At 40.2% G+C, this 22,558-nt stretch overlaps 1 protein-coding gene across 1 annotated transcript in view; it reads left to right on the top strand.

Moving 5' to 3' along the window:
• The window catches only part of LOC146786207 (cytochrome P450 2J5-like), a 438,174-nt gene that overhangs the window by 174,491 nt on the left and 241,125 nt on the right, over window positions 1-22,558 (top strand). The window contains exon 5 of the mRNA XM_085635784.1: window positions 13,140-13,313. Within this exon, the coding sequence (XP_085491910.1) occupies window positions 13,140-13,313 (174 nt within the window). The remainder of the gene's footprint in view (window positions 1-13,139; window positions 13,314-22,558) is intronic.

The raw sequence follows: 22,558 nt of genomic DNA, 5'->3' as shown, positions 1-22,558 counted from the left end.
TCCCTCCATTCACAATGCTATGGCAGCCCCTAGATCGATACCTTGGAATAAAGCATATGGTATTAGGCCCCACCTCCGGGACTGGTACATCTTTATTTATTTTACCAGCATTTACATTTTTAGTTCTTCTTCCCTGGACACCAGTTCCGGCTTTAGCGCCAGTGGAGCCTGGTGTAACAATCTTTTATGGTGCCCCCCATTACCTCCTCCTTAGATTCCCTCACACATGAAAAATGCCCCTCATCACTCCATAGCCCCTCTCTCACATACGTTACATTTTTTTAAAGCACTGGTAAAGGCACTGGTAAAGGCTGGCTTTACTAATCCACTCAGCTATCCACGTAAAATGTGGATCTGTTCTTTGGATCAGGCATATTTATCCTCTGTGAGTTAAAACTGCCACTGAACAGAACTCCGGTCTCTCTCTCTCTAGCAGGAACATTAATCTACCTAAAAGCTGGACGCACAAGGAACTCTGCAGCAGGTGCTTTTAAATCATAGGTTATTGCTAAACACAGTGCACCCCGAGGTCAGTGCCTCCCCCCAGGTCAGCGCCCAGTGCAGCCGCACCATTAGCACTGCCCTAAAGCAGGCCCTGCTGGACAAATCTAGGGCCATGTCAGTATGCATATTTTGTGTCATTATATTATCAGAGATTTCCACTCACCTATGTAACTGATGATTATTCAGCTTCTGGAGAGCCCTTTCCTGGGGTTCGTAGGCAACTTAGGTTTTGCTAACTGGATTTGATAACCTTACAACATGTCTTCATCAAGTAGTCCAAGTTCGGGTGGTTTTAAATGGTTTCATGTTAGTATTGTGAGGTTCTACAACTGCGTTTGAAGTTAATATGTTAGAGGGAGTCATATTATTCGTTTTTGAGGACTGACAATGGTGCAGGGTGGTTCCCAGGTGTGAAAGCTGATGTAACAATACAGTCAGAGCTGACTTTGACAGCCCCACAGGAGCTTTCTTCCTCTACCTGCACCTTTCCCTGGCCTTGAATGGTCTCCAATTTGGGGGGATTCGTATGATTAGTAGGGTCAACAAGATAGACTGGATTTGAAGGTAGAGCAACTAGTAATATGATCCTGTATCTCTTAGGGCAGTTCAAATTCTCAGGATGCCAGTAGGCTTTGTACATGGCTTGTCACAAAATAATCACAAGGTTCATGTTCATAAACCAAAGAGTCTATTACCTGGGTCAACATTCAAGCATTCTTCTAAGTAGTCCCATCTTGCACAGCTACAGGCTGAGATGCTAGAGCTCCTACATGTTGATATTTCCAATTTTTTTTTTTTTATCTTTTACATAGCTGTTTTTTTTCAATTTACCTTTCATATGTGGGGGCTGCTTTGTTTGTTGCTATAACTCGAGTGATTGCCTCCGTATTGGCACTGTGAGCATCCTTCTTACAGTTTACCTCCAGTTGACTTGGGTCTCAATTTAGAATAAATTCTGGATTGACAGTGATTTTCCATTTAAATTTACCAATCTAAGTTAGTAAGTGAATTACCTGATTATGTCCCCTCCGGCTGCAATATTCCTCTTATAATCAATTAATATTGATTGTATCACCCCCAGGACTTCCCCTAGCTCAGTTCGGATTGCTGAACAGTTGCATGGTTGATGGTTTTTGAATTATTCTACCAGTACCTCCTCCGTCATTCCATTAATTTATGGATGACAGCAATATGAGATGCAGTTGCCTGCATAACCACAGTGTGGGCATTTAACTTTGCAGTCAGTTTGGTCAAGGCCTGCACATTGTTCTCATTATAGAGATGAATGGGTTGAGCAGGTGGAGGTTTAGATGTGCCTGATTTAGTTTGCTAGTATCCAATCCATCTTGTGACATGCAACAAAGTGCGAGTTAAATAAACACGAACCACACAGTATTTATATAAAAATACTTCTATTTATTACACAGCACGCACTAATACATTGGTACATCTCCTACCCAGAGATATCAACACAATGCACAAGAATACTTCAAATGTAAGCAGGTAAGTAGCAAAAATACAGTGGTCTCCAGTGGGGGGAGCGCAACCCATAATCTAAGAAAGTTGAAGAGAACTACAAAGGAGAATGGGATTTGGACCAGAAGACCCAGAGGAGGCAGGGATACAAGGAACCACCCACGGTAAGTACCCAGGAACCCCACTAGGCTGTGTGCAAAGTGGGAACTCAGCTGCGTGACCAATGGAGAAGTCATGTTGCAGTTTTGCAGAAGAAGGACTCTTCCCAGAGGACCCTGAAGAATTCCTTTGGAGGATGGAAGGTCGGAGAGTCAACCCGACCCTGGATGCCCCGGGAACCAGGTTAATTACACCAGTGAAGCCAGCTGCATAGGGGTGAGGAGACATCAGAAACCTCCGTAGACAATAATGGAAGACTTAGAAGAAAATTATTTTGGAGAAGACGGTGAAGAAGTCCAGTGGAATCCAAGGGTGGATTCTGGAAGTGAAGAACTGGCAAGCAGAGGGAATAGAGTCTATGCCACTCAGAAGTGACCAGCGGGCACGAAGACACAATGCCCACGATGTCAGGAGGTTCTGAAGAGTCAATGGTGACCTTGTCACTGCAGCTGGGGAAGACCAGGAGCCTTGAATGAGCTGTTTAACTTGGATATCAGTGACCAGGTGGTCGGTGTCTGGTGGGAGCACCAACGAGCCTTGGTAGCTGCAACTGGCGTGGAAGACAAAGAAGGAGCAATGTTGGAACCAGCAAGGTCAAAGAGACTCACCAACAGCAGGGGAGTCACAGCAGGCTTTGAGCAAGCAGGGGAGCCCACTGAAGCACTAGAAGACCCTCAGGAGGACCCACAGGCCGAAGGCACAGGAGTCACAAGAGGACCTCGAGCAGCTCACCAAAGATGAAGGCCCACGGTGCAGAGGATGCAATGGGGTTGGTGATCTTGGAGGGAAGAGATGCTGGAGGTTGGAGCTTTTTGTAGCTCAAGGATCGCTGGAGGGCAGAGCCAACAAGCCTTGGCAATGGCAAGTGGATGGGGTACAAAGGGGTTAGGTCCTAGCGGTTCCGACGAGGGATACTGGCCTCAGAATTGCAGAGAGGACACGCCAGGCCTCAAAAGAGTTGCAGAACCACCACCTGTGTTGTTGAGCCTCAGGTAGTCTGTAGTAGCAGACCAGTCAGCTTCGTTGTGATGCCTGCAGATGCAGGGGAGTGACTCTTTCACTCCAAGGGAGATTTCTACGGGTTTCCTTGATGTCCACAGATCTGTTGAAGAACCTGGAAGAAGCACAGGCACAGACAACGAAGAAGACTTGAAGAACAGCGATACCAGGAACAGCAGTAGTCTTGCTTGATGCAGTCTCGATTCCAGTTGAAGTCCAATGAAGTCAAAGTGTCCAGACGGTCGAAGAGTGACATAGTTTCAGGCTTGAGTCTTGTCCCACTACAAATCTAAGAGACCACCCACTAGTAAGCCCTTAAATACCCTAAGGAAAGGGTTGGAACAACTCAGGGGTCCCTCCGAGAGTAGGAACTGAACAGTGGGGAAGATACTCCCATGTCCTTTGCCAAGTTTCGTGCCAGAGCGGGAGACCAGGGCTCCCTGGACTGGCTCAAACTGGAGTATGCAAGGAGAGCACCAAATGTGCCCTTCAAAGCAGTCTAGTCTCTCTAGCGAGCACCCCCACCCCAGCCTAATACACCGAGTCCTGTCTGGGAGGTGGTCACACCTCCCTTGACAGGAACCCTATTGTTCTACCTTCTCCTGCTTGAACTTGGCTCAGCAGCAGGAGGGCAGAATTGCATCTATGGTCGGCAGCAGCACTAGCTTGCTGGAAGACCCTGAAAAGCTGTTACCGGGCGTACAGAGAGGTACCCAACAGAGCCCCCCCCAACACTGGAATCGTTGTTGGGGTATGATTCCAACATGATTGATACCAAACATGATCAGGTTCAGTGCAGTCACTATACAGTTAGACATCTTGTAATGACTGATGTCCACTATATGTATTAAAATGGCTGACCGCACTTACAAAGCCTGGAGAATTGACTCCAGGGGTGTAGGGTGTCCTGCTCATACAGGGGTACGCTTACACTTATAACCAAGCACCCTGCACTCAGGACTGAAGAGCCTGCCCATGGGTAGTCATACAGGTTTTAAGGGCAGTGACAGAAGGAATAAGGAAACTTGTATCTGTCGTGAGAGATACAAGCACCAACTCACACAGGCTGAAATGGCAGGCCTGTAGTCAAAGTTTAAGTGGACTCCCATTGGGTGGCAAAATACATACTGCAGTCAATAGGAGACCCCTGGTGTACCTATGTTCTGGGTGCTGTAGTACTTTATACTGATTAGCAGGATCCCAGTCATACTGACACCAAGCAAAGAGTGGAGGTAACCATGCTAAAAGGATCCTACCTTCCTACACAATCCCTCCTGGGTCCATCCTCTTTCTTTTTCAATTGAAAAATAAGTTTTCGCTTAGGCTGTCATTTAGATGAAACAGGCCTTGCATTTGAACGTGATCTTGCTGCTTGTCATTTTTCACTGTTTCTGAGCCTGGTGAGAATAAATACATGGCAAGTTTTAAATGGAACTGAGTGAAGACGCACATTATTCTTGTACTGAAGAAGAAATATATTTGTAAATCAGCAGCTGCCACGAAATCAGGTATAGAGATTAAATGGACAATTCTCTTTCCTATTGGATAGCAAATGTAAACAGAACACAAGCCTTTAGCAGGACAAAGTCCAGTTTATTGATCCAAGTGGTTTAGGTAGACCAAAGTGCAACACAATGAAAGTGCAGCCAACATGTGTTTCACCCTCTGTGGCGTGCTGGCTTAGAACTTCCTCAAGGCTTGAGGAGTACATAAACTTAAACACCAAAACACAATCACCAATTGCGCAATTGTGCGTACAGTTTAAAAGTCAATATACAGAGAAAGGAGGCACATTGTATAAAGCATACATATATAGGTGGACTGCACCCAAAAGAGAATGCAATAATCAGAAAAAATATATATTATAATAGATTGCCCCATAGTTTGCCTGAATGAGACCAGGTAACAAGGCGAAGATGTAAGAAATAAAGTTAATAACCATGAGGCAGCAATGTTAATAAATGCAAATTATTCAAGATCATCAACATTAGAAACAACCGAAAAAATAGAAATTGCACATACAGATTGATGGGGCACGGTTGATCCAGTCTAGGATCATGTGGGCGTTGGTGAACCACGAATAGTAAATGCCACATGGTCAAAGACTACACAGGAAGGAACAGTAGACGAATAAAAAGATACAAATGGCCGATTATAGTTCAAGCACTTAAAAAATTATCTAATGTTAGTCGTGATGTGCTGAGGTCCCCATGCATTATGCACATAAGGTAGGGAATGGGGAGACAAGAAAAAGATGGGCAGTGAGGTATATCCTGCGCAAACAATTAGTGATTAAGACAGTGAAAAAGACAGACAAAAATGATTACAAGGCTTGCATCAAAAGGGAACAAAACAGCCACCACCCAACGCTGTTGCCTACAATTGTAAACAATTGCCACTGTGAAAAAACACTTGTAGTTCCCTGAGCAAACTAAACATATCGCAAGCTTCAATTTCAATTCATAGAAATCATTTACGGATCACAGATAAGTATATTAATAAATAAGGGCCTTGTCCAATCTGTATCTTCTTTTTATAGTCTCTGTGATCACAGTCAAGACACTTCTCCTTAGGAGACTTGTTCAAACCGTAGGCGCCTTCAGTATTCAAAAGAGTAATCCAAGTCCATATGTGACATTTGCAGAACAGAGTATTTATTTCAATTTCGACAGGTTCAACAGGTCATAAAAGAACAGCCAACACGTGTTTCGTCTAAGGATAATATTCCATAAGACTTCCTCAGGGCTGTAATAAACAAATATATAGCACAGTCATTAGTTGTATTTCTCTTAACAAGACAAGTAAGAGGTCCCTACCTAACAGGGAAAGACAACCCGTGTCAGTGTAAAAATCGAAAAGAATCAAGAACCAAAGTGTGACAAGAATAGTGATCAGTACACCCAAACCACCTTAGTAACACTCAGTTGTGAAGAACAAAAGAGGGACAAAAGGTGAGAGAAACACCACGACTGGTGTCAGACATCCGAAATAGTAAAATCACCAAAACAAGCCAAAAAATTCCACCATGTGTCAAAGAAAGGTCAACCCAAAAATACCTAACTGCAAAAATTAAATTAAAGAACACTCACCCTAGTTCCAAACTTTCAATAATGTTACCCGGACATTACAGTTTGGGTGGCCGCAGTAGTACCAGCTGACCCAACTAGATAAAATTTACCAGAAACTGTTCGTTGCCTATTAAAGGGAAGAAAGAAAGGCATATGTGTATATAACTCAATTTTTTATATAAATAAAGCCTGTTAATCCACAGTCATCTAGTTTATATTAGCAGCAGCAATTTCGTACCACAATATTCAAATACAGAAAATGTTCATAAACCATCCAAGAGTAAAAAGAGATAAGGATGACCATATGGACAGCTCAACAATATTGAGTCCGACCTAGTCAACCCGTTAGTAACAAGAGGTATAAAACTTAACCAGATAGCTAAAATGCCATACTTATCTCTATGTTAAAAACACCGAGTACGGTCGTATTCTAACATATTCAAATGACGACCGAACGGAAAGCCCGACCATACTATATCTGACCTTGCCATCCCATTTAAAACAAGAAGAATTATATATCTAATAAACGGTAAAATGCCTTTCTTACCTCTATATTCGAAGCACCGAGAATGGTCGTATTCTACCATGCTCAATCGGCGTTTTGCAAAGGCGCCATGTCTATCTATGTGTTATATGCAACGTGAGTGCTCTACCAAAATAGAGAGAGGACTAAAAACCTTAAACAATAATTACGCCGCTATCCTACCCGCGCCATCTTGGAAAAGTGTTATATGAAACATGAACACATAAAGTTAATATCCAACTTAAACAAAAAAACAATAATATGATTTTAGAAAAATAATTAAATTGAATCCATAATCCTCAAGGGCCACTATTTAACGGGACAGAAGTATACGTCCCCGGGTTGCTGAATCAACCTGTATTTCATTCACGACATTTTGATTAAAATGACCCTTCACGTTAAAATTGGCCGGCAACCTAATAGGATTGCCGTATTTAGTGCTAAACAAAAAACAAACAACAAACAACAAAACAACGACCAATTCTTACACCATGTTGCAATCCAAAAATAACCGCTACATAATGGACATAGACTCAGTGAAGTATGAGGGATAGAGATTGAGTTCCCATAGCTAGAATAACGAGGAAGAGAGTATAGGGAGGGAAAAGCCATAGGATGAGGAGAGATACTCAATCAGTGGCTCACAATAAGACCACGATGTCATTAAGAGGAAAATTCAAAAAGCGAGGAACAATTTATACACATTAACAATTTCATTGCATATTAAGTAAATGGTACCAGCTATGACAGTCACATCAATCATACATATAGTTGAGACAACGGCTAATACACAGTTCTTAAAGCTGTCAGTAAAAAACACAAGTCCCATAACATTTCTATACATGGTTACATCATTAGATTAACAGCCCATCCGGAAGGATAGTTCAGGGGTAATATAATCGGACCGTCTAACAGCCCAAAAAGTATTGTAACTCTGAATCAATGTTGAGCCCTAGTTCGACAGCTCGTAATTTTAGAATCCATTTTGCCTCACATTGGCGGACCCTAAGTTCTCTATTACCCCCACGATTATCAGGCAACACATTTTCAATGCCATGGAACGAAAAGGAGAAGGAGGAACTCCCTTTTTGACTTACACATTCTTTTGCATGGTTTGCTAGGGGATATCTGAGGTCAACGTTTTTGAGGGCTCTGAAATGTTCAGACATCCTTTCTTTAAGACATCTAATGGTACTCCCAATGTATACTTTTAAACATTTACAACGGATTGCATATACCACAAATTTGGTTGAACAGTCTATGTGTTGAAAGATTTTATATTTTGCTGATCCATTATATTCAAATTCCTTGATATTATGGACTGAAAATCTACACATGCTACAGTGTCCACATTTAAAGGACCCTATATTCTGTTTGTGCAACCAGGAGTGTTCATTTTTGGTGCCTCTCGGATAGCTCGGACTGATCATATTGCGAATAGTCGTTCCTCTCCTGTAAACAATACCAGGTTTACTATTGAGATGAGCCCCTAATGTCGGGTCAGCAGTCAAAAGGTGCCAATGTTTGTTAAGGATATTGTAGATCTTATGAGACTTGGGATGATAATCCGTTACCAACTTAAGATGTTGAGTCTTGTTAGCCCTAGCTTTAGTTTTCTGTCTCAAAGTTTCATTTCTACATAGTTTCAATGATCTTTGTTTAGCTTGAGTAACAATGTCCCTATTATAGCCTCTTTCCAGGAATCGTTGTTCCATATCATTAATACAGCTAAAGAAGTCTTCCTCCCTGCTGTTGTTTCTCCGTGCCCTGAACATTTCCCCATAGGGTATGGCGTTTACTTGTGACTTAGGGTGCGCACTAGTGGCAAATAGAGTAGAGTTACAGGAGGTACTTTTTCTGTATAGTCTGCTATTGATTTTCTCATCTGCCACAAAAAGCTCAGTATCTAAAAAGACTATTTTGTCCCGACTTGATGACATAGTAAAGGACATGTTAAATGAATTCAAATTCATAAATTCGAAGAAGTCCTGCAACTGTGACTCATTACCAGTCCATACAATAAGACAGTCATCTGTATACCTGCCATAGTAGATTATAAATTCATGCCATTTGGCACCATTAGAACCCCAGAGGTGTAGCGTCTCAAACATCCCCATAAACAAACATGCCAGGGACGGTGCAAATTTAGAACCCATTGCTACTCCGCACTTCTGTCTGTACCACTCATTGTTAAACAAAAAAACATTGTGTTCCAAAATCAATTGTGACATGTGTATCAGCATATCCGAATGTTCCAACAGTTCCACCGGACGTTTGTACAAAAAGTATTCAAGTGCCTGCAACCCCTGCTTATGTTGGATATTCGTGTACAAGGACACCACGTCTAGGGTTACTAATATCATAGAGGCATCCCAAGTAAGATCCATTAACACATTAAGTATATGTTTAGTATCTCTGATATAGGAGGCCAGGTTAAGGACATATGGTTGCAGAAACAGATCTACAAATTCAGATATCCTTTCCATAGGTCCTCCTATACCAGAGACAATCGGTCTTCCCGGTGGTCTAGTGGCATTTTTATGGATTTTTGGGAGCGTGTATAGGCAAGGGAAACGGGGCTTAGCGATCCTTAAATAGACGAGTTCGTCATCATTTAGTATGCCCTTAGTATGCCACTTGGTGAGTTCTGAGTTGACTAATCGCGTTATATCAAAAATCGGATTAGTATTCAGTTTAACATAACAGGACTCATTGGAGAGTTGACTCACAATTTCAGCCTCATAGTCAGAGCTTTCCATTATAACCATGTTACCACCTTTATCGGCCTCTCTGATTATGATTTTATCGTTAGAACGTAATAGTTTGAGGGCCATTTGTTCACCTTTAGTGAGATTATTGGTGGTATGTTGACTATCGCTTTTATTCCTTATGGTGTCCTCAAATTTATTCAGCTCACCCATAACAATTCTATGAAAAACTTCAATGTTGTTACCACTAGGAAGTTGTGGTGTCCATCTAGATTTGGATTTTAGGCCACTGTCCATACTAGCATCAGTACTAAGCTCTAGTTCCTCCAATACCTGACCCATTGTCACAGGATCCTCATCATTCTCTGTGATAGATAAAAGTAACACAGTGTCTCTGATGTTTTGAATAGATTGATTGCCCACACTCAACGTCATGTTTGATTCATTGGGTTTATTAGTAGAATCTGTACCAAAAAACTTCTTCAATTTTAGATTGCGTACAAATTTATACAGGTCTATTTTAACATTTGTCATATCACATTTAGGGGTAGGGCAAAAACCCATCCCCTTGCCCAAAACAGACACCATGTCCTGTGACAAGATTAAATTTGAAAGGTTTATCACTTGAATACCAGGGTTTGATGTAGAGGTTGCTACTTGCCCCTGTTCCATGACCGAGTGTGCATCCCTTCTCTCATTCTTGGACCTGATTCCCCCCCTGGAACCTCTCTTGGTCCTCGGCGTTCTTCTCTGGGTAGGATATTTGGCTCTTTGTTGCCCATCCTGATTCTTTGAATTTCGCGTAAAAAAGAACCACCTGGGCTCTCCCCAGTTGCCCCTTCATTTTGAACTTCGTCACTCACACTAGAAACAGTGCCAGACGAAACAACACTTATGTTACTTGAAAGTGAGGTTTTGCTACCTACTCTCTGTAGGTCTTGTTTGACCAAATTGTCAAACTTTTTGGCAAAAGTAAATACCCGACCATTAATATAATCCTTTTCATCCCTTTTAAGTTTATGGGCTTTGCGTGCTTTGATATCTTCCTCAAATTTTCCCAAGACCTCTTCTAAGATTGCATAGTTCTTTTTGGCTACATCTTCCATTTTAAGATCTGCGATTTCCTTTTCAAGGTTATCAACCTCTTCAGCTGTTTTCATGACTTTTCTGTCTGCGTTTTCAATCAGAATATTCATTAAACGCATTGAATTACCTATCAATTCCTTCTCCCAAAGGGTAAGGAGGTCATCTTCGAGGTCGTCATATGTTGGGAAAATTTGTGCACGTAACCCTCTAGGGATTCTTTCTAGCCGTATGTATTCTTTCAGTGTTGCCCCGTCCCACCATTTAGAAATCTCGATCTTCCTTAATCTTTCTAGTCTTATGAATTTCGCTTTCAAACCCTCATTCGGTTTGCTGCCTGAACTCACTGCTTTGTTAATTGGGACACCTGCATGGAGGTTCTTAAACAAGTCTTCCGCTACTTTGCTCCTATCATTTCTAGAACACATTTTCTCAAATAATACCCAAGTGGGAAACCACTAAAGTTGCAGCAACCTCCAATAAATACAAGAAAAAGATGGGCAGTGAGGTATATCCTGCGCAAACAATTAGTGATTAAGACAGTGAAAAAGACAGACAAAAATTATTACAAGGCTTGCATCAAAAGGGAACAAAACAGCCACCACCCAACGCTGTTGCCTACAATTGTAAACAATTGCCACTGTGAAAAAACACTTGTAGTTCCCTGAGCAAACTAAACATATCGCAAGCTTCAATTTCAATTCATAGAAATCATTTACGGATCACAGATAAGTATATTAATAAATAAGGGCCTTGTCCAATCTGTATCTTCTTTTTATAGTCTCTGTGATCACAGTCAAGACACTTCTCCTTAGGAGACTTGTTCAAACCGTAGGCGCCTTCAGTATTCAAAAGAGTAATCCAAGTCCATATGTGACTTTTGCAGAACAGAGTATTTATTTCAATTTCGACAGGTTCAACAGGTCATAAAAGAACAGCCAACACGTGTTTCGTCTAAGGATAATATTCCATAAGACTTCCTCAGGGCTGTAATAAACAAATATACAGCACAGTCATTAGTTGTATTCCTCTTAACAAGACAAGTAAGAGGTCCCTACCTAACAGGGAAAGACAACCCGTGTCAGTGTAAAAATCGAAAAGAATCAAGAACCAAAGTGTGACAAGAATAGTGATCAGTACACCCAAACCACCTTAGTAACACCTGTCGAAATTGAAATAAATACTCTGTTCTGCAAAAGTCACATATGGACTTGGATTACTCCTTTGAATACTGAAGGCGCCTACGGTTTGAACAAGTCTCCTAAGGAGAAGTGTCTTGACTGTGATCACAGAGACTATAAAAAGAAGATACAGATTGGACAAGGCCCTTATTTATTAATATACTTATCTGTGATCCGTAAATGATTTCTATGAATTGAAATTGAAGCTTGCGATATGTTTAGTTTGCTCAGGGAACTACAAGTGTTTTTTCATAGGGAATGGGGAGGTCAAGACACTATCCATGACTAGATGAGGGTGCATATTGTGAGTTAGAAGGTGGAACGTTATATTGCAAAATACCATATCGTTACATATGTACATAAGTGCTAGTATAGTCTCGTTACAAATGACCATAAGCACTAGTGCCATCTTCAAGAGGAACATTAGGTCTAATCGCACTACTAATGTGGATCAATTGGTGGGAATTGAGCCTTGTCCATTTAATCTCTGCACCACCTCTGTCGACCAATTTTACTTCCAGTTTCCTTCGTAATGGGTTGCAGCCTTCCCACTTCTGGACCTTTGGCTCACAGCAAAAAAAAACTAATTGGATGAGGATGGACACCTCCCGGATGCTGAACCCCTTTCTATACACTACAGATGAACTCTTGTATGTCAGCTCCATAACTCCTGTCCCCATGTTACCCTTCCTTCTCAGCTTTGGTTCTCAAACTCTGAATTGACTGCTAAAAGCTAGGCTTGCATGGGGTCTGGCAGACTCCACTTAGACAATGAACCTTTATCACTTAGAGTAATGAATTTGTTGTCTGCAACACAAAGACAGATGTAGTATCATAGGAATGCATTGAAAATCCACATGCCTAATGAAGAACTTTGGAAAACAATATTTTAAACCTATTTTTCTCCACTTTGACTGCATTATATAATTCTGTACACATAACCTTTTGCTTAAAACAAGGTACGTCTTAAAATATATCAGAACACTTAGAAACATACTTTCTAATGTTACATTTTGCAAAGTGAATGCATTGCTATAATGATTTCTGAACCCCACATATGGCCAATGAAGTACATCCACATATGTATGTCTTAAATGTACCACTTCTTTTCTGACATGGATTAAGGGTTTGTGCATATGCTCAAAATCTGCCATGTTTTTAGAACATCGAAAATATAGATTCATAATCATGACCACAGAGCATCTCTCGGTGAACCCTCTGAACAGTGAAAAATTGATGGACTGTAAAGAAGGGATGCACGAACATAAACAGAGAGACCATAAAATTACAGTTCGTGTCTTTTGAATGTGTTTGATTCATTTTGGAAAGCAAAAAATGTGATTTCCAATACGGACTGTGGGGTAGTTGGATACTTTTTCAGTACTGCATTAAATGTATTTGTTATTTCTAGTATAGTAGTTATTGTATTTTTCTTCAGCTGCACGAGACATTCCCACGGCTGATACGCCTCCTCCCAGGCCCTCACCAGAAGGTTTTTGAACTCTTGGAGTTTGCCCGTAATTACGTGAAGAAGGAGGTAAGGGATCACCAGGAGAGCTCAAAGGAGGAACAACAAGATTTTATTGACCTCTACATTGACCAGATCGAAAAGGTGAGTAGATGGGTGTGGACTAGGTGGTCCTAAGTGTAGGATATTTACATTGTGACCTTCTTACCAATTAGATTTTGGATGTAGTATGTAATATCTTCATATTTCCCAGGCGTTTTCACAGATTTAAAAAAATAATACCAAAAAGAAGTTAAAGTTGACAACTCCCCATCAAACAGACAAAGAAATAGACATTTTCTATAGAGAATATAATTGTTGTGTTGGCTTCTAGCTTGCTGCTCAGCCAGTGTATGGTGTGGAATGTTAGCATGAGTGTGTGATGTCATAGAGTGTTGTATGCGTGCATGAATGTCAGTTGAGAGTAGGGCTGAGCAGCAAGCAGGCTGCTCCTGTTGGGGTTTCTTACTTACCTTGTTCTTTCGTTATTTGTACCTTACTTCATTTATTAATTACTTAATAAACTACATGAAATTACCAACCTGAATACGGACCTTTTATTCCGTTACGACACTGGCGACAAGGATGGGATTCGAACCCACGCGTGACCTCACACCGGTCGCCCTCAACACCTACGTGCCAGTTTCTGCTTCAATATCTTGTATCTTCCTACTGTAACCGGCCTTGGAGTGTTCCGCCTCTTTCCGTGAATGAAACCTGACTCTACTGCCTCTGCAGCCTTGGAACATTATTCTATCACTGTGAATGCATTTTTTTTTTTTGGAACCAGCTTTTCTGTCTACCGGCTTCATATGCTATTTGCCGTTCTGATGCCAACTTTCCTTCCTCCCTTCCGATTCCTGCTCACAGCTGATTCCACTGACGTTGCTTCCAGGATAAACAGCGTTCATGAGCAAAGATTGAAACCGAGTTGTTTCTCCTAACTGCAACTGACAAAGAATTTGGTTCATTTTTTTTTTTTTAATTGTGTTTTGCCTGCCTGCCGCAACTAGGTTGGGACTATTCCATTCCGTTTGTGAAGAGAAGAGTATCGTATTTAATATGAGCTGTTCGTTTTACTAACTGAAGCCTTAAATTAACTCATAATTTCCCTAATGTGTTTCGCTGCGGCAGACCTGTGTTAACGGATTAATACAACTAAAAGTCGAGGTCATCAGCACACGCCTGCTTTCATTTTTTGGAGATGAGGGTTACGGTGTTTGGAACATTGGCTGTGAGTACTTAAGTTATTTTTCATGGTTGTGCCTTGCCTCCTGTATTCGCCTTTCCTTGGCAGTTGAACCGCCTCCTCCATATTTTGAAATACTACACGCGCGCATACAGATCCGCGTGCTCTTACCTTCCTAACTTCCAGGCTGCAAAACCTCTTTTGTGACGTGACAGAGATATTGGGAATTGCTGAAGTGGCGTTTCGCTGCACTGGCGTGCAGTGAACCACCCGGTGCGACGTCTATTTGCGTGCCGCCATTTTGGGTTTGTCCTTTCCTGCATTATGTGGTTTATTGTATTTATCCTGTGTAAAGATGGGTCCCAGACCGTAGTTGAATCAAGTAGTTTATTCTTTAGTTGTAAATAAGTAAACCCACCAGTGCGGATAACAGAGACCCTCCAGCACCGGTCAGCACAGAACACGAAGTGAACACAAACATTCTTCTCGGTCACTAAGCAACCTGGAACAGACCTACATCATGTTACTGACATCAGGGCATTCCAAATAAACATCCTACTAATTAAAAGGACACCACACAACATGTCCCTTTTTTTTAAAATTTTTTTTTTACAAATAAATCCCAATAAAACCAATAAACCAAAATAAAAAAACAAATCATTTTAAAACAAAATCTTCGAATTTTTTAGGTAATTTCACAATCCTTTTCACAGGAACCTCAAAAGAAACCCCCTCAGGAATCAACTCCTCAGAAGAAGAGATATTGTGAGCATCAGAATTAGAAACAGACACATCAAAACATGACTTGGAACTATAATCAGAAGAAGAACTAGCTACATGTGTACTATCAACAGAGTGTCTAAGATTAGAATCACATGCACCTTTATCGTTGGAAGATCCTATATCCCAAAAAGACTCATCTGCGTCAGGTGCATTAAACAACTTTTCTTGCCCAGGTTTAAGAAGAATTATAGAACTTTTATTCCACCACCCTCTTTCGTGTAAAAGAACAGCAGTTTCAGAGACTTTAATAACTTGCACAGGAGCAGAAAATCTAGACAAACCTTTGCGTGGCAGACCAGGATTAATTATGCGTACCCAATCACCAACACTAATGTCCTTGTACTTGGTCCTGTGTATGTCATCATGATAGACCTTATTTTTAGATGCAGCCTCATCTAAACTGTCTTTCACCTTATCAAGAGTTTTCTCAAAATCCTTATGAACTTCTAACTCAAATGATGGTGATACTAGTGTACAACACCCTCTTCCTCTCATCAAATAAAAGGGAGAAACTCCCGTCACTGAATGCGGCATGGTATGATATGCCCAAAGCTTCTCATTAAGAAAATCAAACACATTCTTCTTACTCTCCAAAGCACATTGAATGCCATCCTTAACAAATCTATTAGCCCTCTCCACTTGACCATTGGCTTTTGGACAATATAAAGGAGCTCGCTCAGCTCTAATGCCACACTTTTTTAAGAAGGAAACCATTTTAGATGAAACAAACTGGACACCATTGTCAGACATAAGTATCCTAGGAAAACCTTCAACAATAAAAACTTTTTCTAGAAACGTAATCACTTCATCAGTGTTGGGATGTTCCACAAAAGTGTGGTAAATCCATTTAGAAAAATTGTCAATTAACACAATAAGAAATCTGTGTTGCCTACCTAAGATGTCATAAGGACCTGAAAAGTCAATGGATACCTTCTGCCAAGGTCCCTTGGGAATTTCTTGTAAACCAATGGGCTCAGTGGAAACCAAACCTTGTAATGTTTATCAGAACGAACACAAACAGCACAAGTATCCACAAATCTCTCCACTGAAGCATCCATACCTGGCCACCAATAATGTTGTCTAAGAGCTCTCTTAGTTCCAGAAACACCATTATGACCAAGATGAGCTAATTCTATAAGCTTATTCCTGAGACCCACAGGGGGAACTAACACACTATGTCTGACCAAAAATCCATTTTCAACACTAAGTTCACTTGAAATTTGTGCAAAACTGTGTAACCCTGCTTCAAGATTCCTGAAAGGAGGCCAACCACGGATCAGAAATTCTTTGACTTTGTTAATCAAAATGTCTTCACTATAAAATTTGACCCAATCAGCTTCAGAAATTTTTCCTTCACAACTCTTAAACACATCCACCAAAGCAACTACACATTCATGATTATCCACAAAGGAATCTTCAGTGACATTTTCAGCGGGCAATCTAGACAAACAGTCTGCAGTGATGTTTTTCCCTCCAGAAATATGCTCAATCTTAAAGTTAAATTCTTGTAACCTAGCAATAAGCCTAATGAGTCTGGAAGAAGCATTGCCAGAACGTACACCATCCATCATAAACACTAAAGGTTTATGATCAGTGATTAACTTGAATGATTTTCCCCATAAAAAGTTCTTGAACTTTTCTACAGCCCACACGCATGCAAGCGCCTCCCTCTCAATTGTACTGTAATGAAGCTCAGCACCTTTCAAGGCTCTAGAAATAAATGAAATGGTTCTTTCCTTGCCATCTACAAATTGAGTGAACACAGCCCCTAGACCAATTGAACTGGCATCAACAGTTACTACCGATTCTCCACAGGGATCAAACGTTTTTTAAAAAGCAGGAGCTCTAGAAATGAGCTCTTTAACCTTTACAAAAGCCTTGTCATGATCTTCAGACCAAACAAAAGACACTCCTTTCCTAAGCAATTGTCTCAAAGGCTCAACAACTAAAGCATAACCCTGTACAAACCTAGCATAATATTCCCCAAGTCCTAAAAAGGATCTCAGAGAATCTTTATCATATGGCTTAATGGCATTGTTGAGAGCACTGATCAAATCAACTTTAGGAGAGATGCCCTCCCCTGAAATTTTGTGTCCTAAATAATCAATTTCTTTCACAAAAAAATTGCACTTTTCTTTGCTAACAGTCATCCCTCTTTCTTCTAATTTGGTAAGGACATTGCCTAATAAAGAATTGTGTTCTTCGTGAGACTTAGCAAAGATAAGTATGTCATCCTGAAAGGCCTGTACCCCTACTAGATCTTGAAACAATACATCCACTAATTTTTGAAAAACACTAGCAGCGGATGCTAGTCCGAATGGCATACGCAAAAATCTATAGACTCCAAAAGGGGTTACGAAAGCAGTCAAGTCTTTTGATTCCTCATCCAGCATTACTTGATGATACGCAGATTTGAGATCAATGATGGAAAAATATTTAGCATTATTGACAGCCATGAGTAATTCTTGAATCCTTGGGAGCGGATGACTGTCAATAATAATGTTCTTATTGAGTGATCTCAAATCAATACATAACCTTAAATCACCATTTCTTTTAAGTGCGATCACAATAGCCGAAATCCACTCAGAACTATTAGTGGTTTCAATAATGCCCTCAGAACAAAGATTGTCCAAATGCTCTTTGAGTTTTTGACGAACCCCTAAAGGTACCATGCGTACTTTGTGCTGTACAGGAATAGCACACTTTTTCAATTTAATGTGATGCATGAAACCTTTCACCTGACCAACTTTATCAGCAAAGACAGCAGTATGTTTAGATAAAATACTATCAGTGTTACAATCATGTGATGAAATCTGATTAACAGTAATATCACGTAATCTAATAGGAGTATCAGTACCTGGACATAACATTATCCCTAATTTGCCCAGATCAAACCATCCAACAATATTCTTACCATTGACCGCAACATAAATTTTCGTGAAAATGCAGCGTCCCTGAAAATTAAGTTTTTCTTCAAAATAACCCAACATTTCAATATCAAAATTACCAAATGCTTTTGGGTTGACGTCCGTGGCACAAAGTCGTATACCTGTCCATTTTTCTTCAAAGGTAGAATCAGATAAGACAGTAATGGGAGAGCCAGAATCAGCCATTACCTCAAGAATGGCATCACCGATAAGAACTTCTCCTAGAGGTGCTTTAAAACCAACATTTATCATATTAACATCAAAAAGGGGATCATACAAAGTGATGATCATATTTTCAACATCATTAGTAACCTCATTTACAGAGTTTACTGTTAAACTGGTGTTACTGGTAGAGGAACCACTCCTTACATTTTTGCAAACAGTTTGGAAGTGACCAACCTTATTGCATTTGGTGCATCTTCTTTTAATGGCAGGACACTCCAAACTATTAGCAAGATGAAACCTGGATCCACACCTATAACAACACGGTTTACTAGACTTTGGCACAATGTTAGGCTTAAACACTTTTTTACCAACTTGAATGGCACACACAGGAGTATTGACTGGACTCTCTTCCGAAGATAATACTTTAGATGATCGTATAGATCTTTCAATACCTTTGGCAATATCAATAACCTCAGATAGTGTGGGGTTTCGACAAGCCTTTAATCTCTCTTGTATCTTTTTCGATTCACAATTAAAAACAAACTGATCTCTTATGCAAATATCAACACTTGCACCAAAATCACAATTTGCAGCCAGGACTCTTAAGGCTGCTACATACTGTTCCACTGTCTCATCAGCAAATTGCTTCCTCTTATTAAAAGCATGACGTTCAATTAAAATGCTAGGTTCTTCAATAAACTGTTTTTCCAACCTAGCAACAGCTTCTTTGAAAATGTCCCAAGAATCACCTGCCCCTGCAGGTGCTGCGATAGGAGTTAGATTTTCAAAAATCTCAATGGCAGCTGGACCTAAATAAGTAAAAAGAAGCGCATGTTTTCTATCAGCTGGAAACTTTTTTCCATCAATGGCTACAATATAATTTTCGAAAGTTTTGTACCATTTCTTCCAAGTCAAAGTAGGATTTCCTGGAGCACTCAAAAATATTGATGGTTGATTACACATTTGAGAAGATGCCATAGTGGGAAGATTAAAGTTTCACAGAGTGTATTCCAGAAAAGAAAACAAACAAAAAAAACGAATTCCAATATATGAAAAAGTAAGTTCAAAAATTCACATCAGTGTTAAGCATGCACGCCAACAGTAAATTATACATAAAAATGTATAATAATGAAATTGAATTGAACCAGTACCTTTCAGTAAAATCTTGACAAAAGAATAATGTTCAGTTGAAAAATATACCAGAAAGGTTTCAAACTTGTGAAAAGCTTAGGAAGTTAGCGTAGCTGCCGATACGACGAACAGGTACTTTAATAGCCTCTAGACTCGACAAGCTGCCACGAACTCGCTGCTTGGACGAAGCATTCAAAAAAAATTCCCCAACTCAAAATGGCCACCACGAACGTCACCTTACGTCTGTGCTTTCATCAGGCGGTGGGTCTTGTTTCCTCCGCGTGAACAGCCGACGTAAGCAGGGAAGACGTGACGGACATCACACAAGGGGAATGGAGGCTCGAGCACAAACGGCTCCGCAGATCAACCGTCACTCAGAGCTTCAAGGTAATTTTTACCTGTCAAAAATAATTCAAGAATGAAGCGCTTTTCACTCGATATACTCAGCTGCCTCAGTACGGCTCAAATCAGCTTCAGATGCCTTCAGTGTTCCTTTTTTTTTTTAGAGAAAAAAAAATAAATAATGCAGAGGAGATCTCAGTTTCTTCCTTCACGGTGGGTGAAATCCCAGTCGTCGCCAATGTAAAGATGGGTCCCAGACCGTAGTTGAATCAAGTAGTTTATTCTTTAGTTGTAAATAAGTAAACCCACCAGTGCGGATAACAGAGACCCTCCAGCACCGGTCAGCACAGAACACGAAGTGAACACAAACATTCTTCTCGGTCACTAAGCAACCTGGAACAGACCTACATCATGTTACTGACATCAGGGCATTCCAAATAAACATCCTACTAATTAAAAGGACACCACACAACATCCTGACAACCACGTTTTAATATGGACAACGTTTGCAGTGTTACTCACTTCGGCGTTCTGCAATACTTCATGGTTGACGCACTGTATGGCTGCTATTCCTGCAATGCCACGATCCTCTTATTTTCCTTGCATCGTATTTTGGCAATATTCTGCAGTGGCGTGCATTCCTTCCTGGATTATATTCCTGGTTGTGTGGAGCTTTACAATTATTTGTTTTCCGTTAGGGTTTGAAGACCGTGAGTATAACTTTTACTGTTCTATCGATTACGGAGTAGTGCCATCTAGCGGTCATTCACCTCCTCTGCACCTCTTCAAGGAAAATAAGTCTAGTCACGTAGAATACATTTCCTCCAGTGTTTTGCTTGCTTCAACTGTTCTTCGAAGGTATAACGTTTCTTCACAAGGTACTGTTTCCGTATAATGCATCAGCTAACACACTAACAATGACAACGGTGACCACTTTATTTGTTTTAGCTTATTTTTTTTATATATTGGAACCCTGCTTAAAGTTTAAAATGTTATCATTTCTCATATGAACCAGTTTGCAACTTGCATGTCTTTTGTTTTCCCATTACGCTGACAGTTGTCACATTTTGTTAGTGTTATTTTTCGTTACGTTACAGTAATTAGAGTGTTAAAATTTACAATGTCAGAATTTACTTTGCTTAGTGCATTTGTTTTAATAGCCTACGGGCTGTGTACCTTACTTTACAGTGATTCTGTCTCAATTTTTGTTGGAGAATCTATAGTGTTTTATCATAATTTTTATTGCAACGTTATAGGTAAAAATTCCATAGGGATTTTCTTATGGAAATCTGAAGAGTGATTTTGCTCTTATGTCACGTGACTTGTCAGGTCACCAGGGTTAGGATCTTAGTATGTTACATTTCTATGTTACGTGACTTGCCAGGTCACCAACACTGATATCTTTTATGGTATGTTTCCTTGCCATGTTTCGTGACTCGTCAGGTGACTTACTATGTTATCCAAGGGTTACCTTATTTTACATGTGCCTTATCCTTCGTGATTCCTTTTTCGTGATTCGTCAAGTCACTTACTGGGTTATCCAAGATGTTACCTTATTTTTTCATGTTCCTTATCCTTCGTGATTGTCATTCACAATGTTTCTTCATACATTAGTGGTTACATTACTTTACGTTGCATTTACTTACTGTGCCTTTCTTTAGGGCATATGTTGTGTATGTAATTGTGTTGTAAATGCTTATGTTGTTAATTATGGTATCGTATCTACTTATTCTTGTTCTTGGTATCTGAGACACTTTGTTTTTCCGCCTTCCATGGTACCTGTTGGTGGATTTACATTGTATCGCTTTACTATTTTACTAGTCTGTTTTCATTACACATCTCTTATTTATTTGAGAGTGTTTTTCTTGTCTTTGACTTGCACTGTCTGTTTTCTATTGCTGTTTCTTCTTGCCATCTTCATTCTGGTATGGCCAACTGGTATGTTGGGTGGTGATTTGGAGCGTCAATTCCTTTTTGTTATGTGTATCTCATTTCTATTGCTACGCTATTGTTGTCCTTCCATATTTTGTTAGTTTCCTTTTAGTTTGTTGACATTTCCTACTTTTCCTCTTCTTTTGCGCTCCCTACTTATGTTTTCTTTGTTGTTTTATTAAAGGGGGAAGATGGGTGTGTGTTATTTGGATATTCCTGTTATTCCTGGTCGAGGTTTGCATTTCCCTTTTTCTTCCTTATTTTAGTGTTTATCTTCTCATTGTTAGTTTCCCTATAATTCCATTGTTTTATTGCTGAATCCTCTATCATAATAATTGCGATATGTTTTCATTTAGTTGTTTTTGTTTATTGACATTCAGACTGCTTGCTTCTTCCCTGTAATGTCGTTATTATGCTTATTCTTGGCATTCCAATTTTTGGTGTTTTATTAAAGGGGGGAGAAGTGTTGTGTTGGCTTCTAGCTTGCTGCTCAGCCAGTGTATGGTGTGGAATGTTAGCATGAGTGTGTGATGTCATAGAGTGTTGTATGCGTGCATGAATGTCAGTTGAGAGTAGGGCTGAGCAGCAAGCAGGCTGCTCCTGTTGGGGTTTCTTACTTACCTTGTTCTTTCGTTATTTGTACCTTACTTCATTTATTAATTACTTAATAAACTACATGAAATTACCAACCTGAATACGGACCTTTTATTCCGTTACGACAATAATGTAGGAGAAATATTTGGAGCAAATGGTGCAGACAGGAACTCACCAAAAGGGGCAGACAAAACGCTCATTTCCCGGGAAAGGAGTGTTGAATTCCTTTACGGTTACGTACATTCAAAGTAATGTAACCCATGTGGGTCCCTACCTCAAGTCGAAAA

Source organism: Triturus cristatus, chromosome 11, assembly GCF_964204655.1.
Source record: "Triturus cristatus chromosome 11, aTriCri1.1, whole genome shotgun sequence".
Lineage (NCBI taxonomy): Eukaryota > Metazoa > Chordata > Amphibia > Caudata > Salamandridae > Triturus > Triturus cristatus.
Note: the sequence above shows the minus strand (reverse complement) of the source record. Positions and strands in the feature narration are given on the sequence as shown.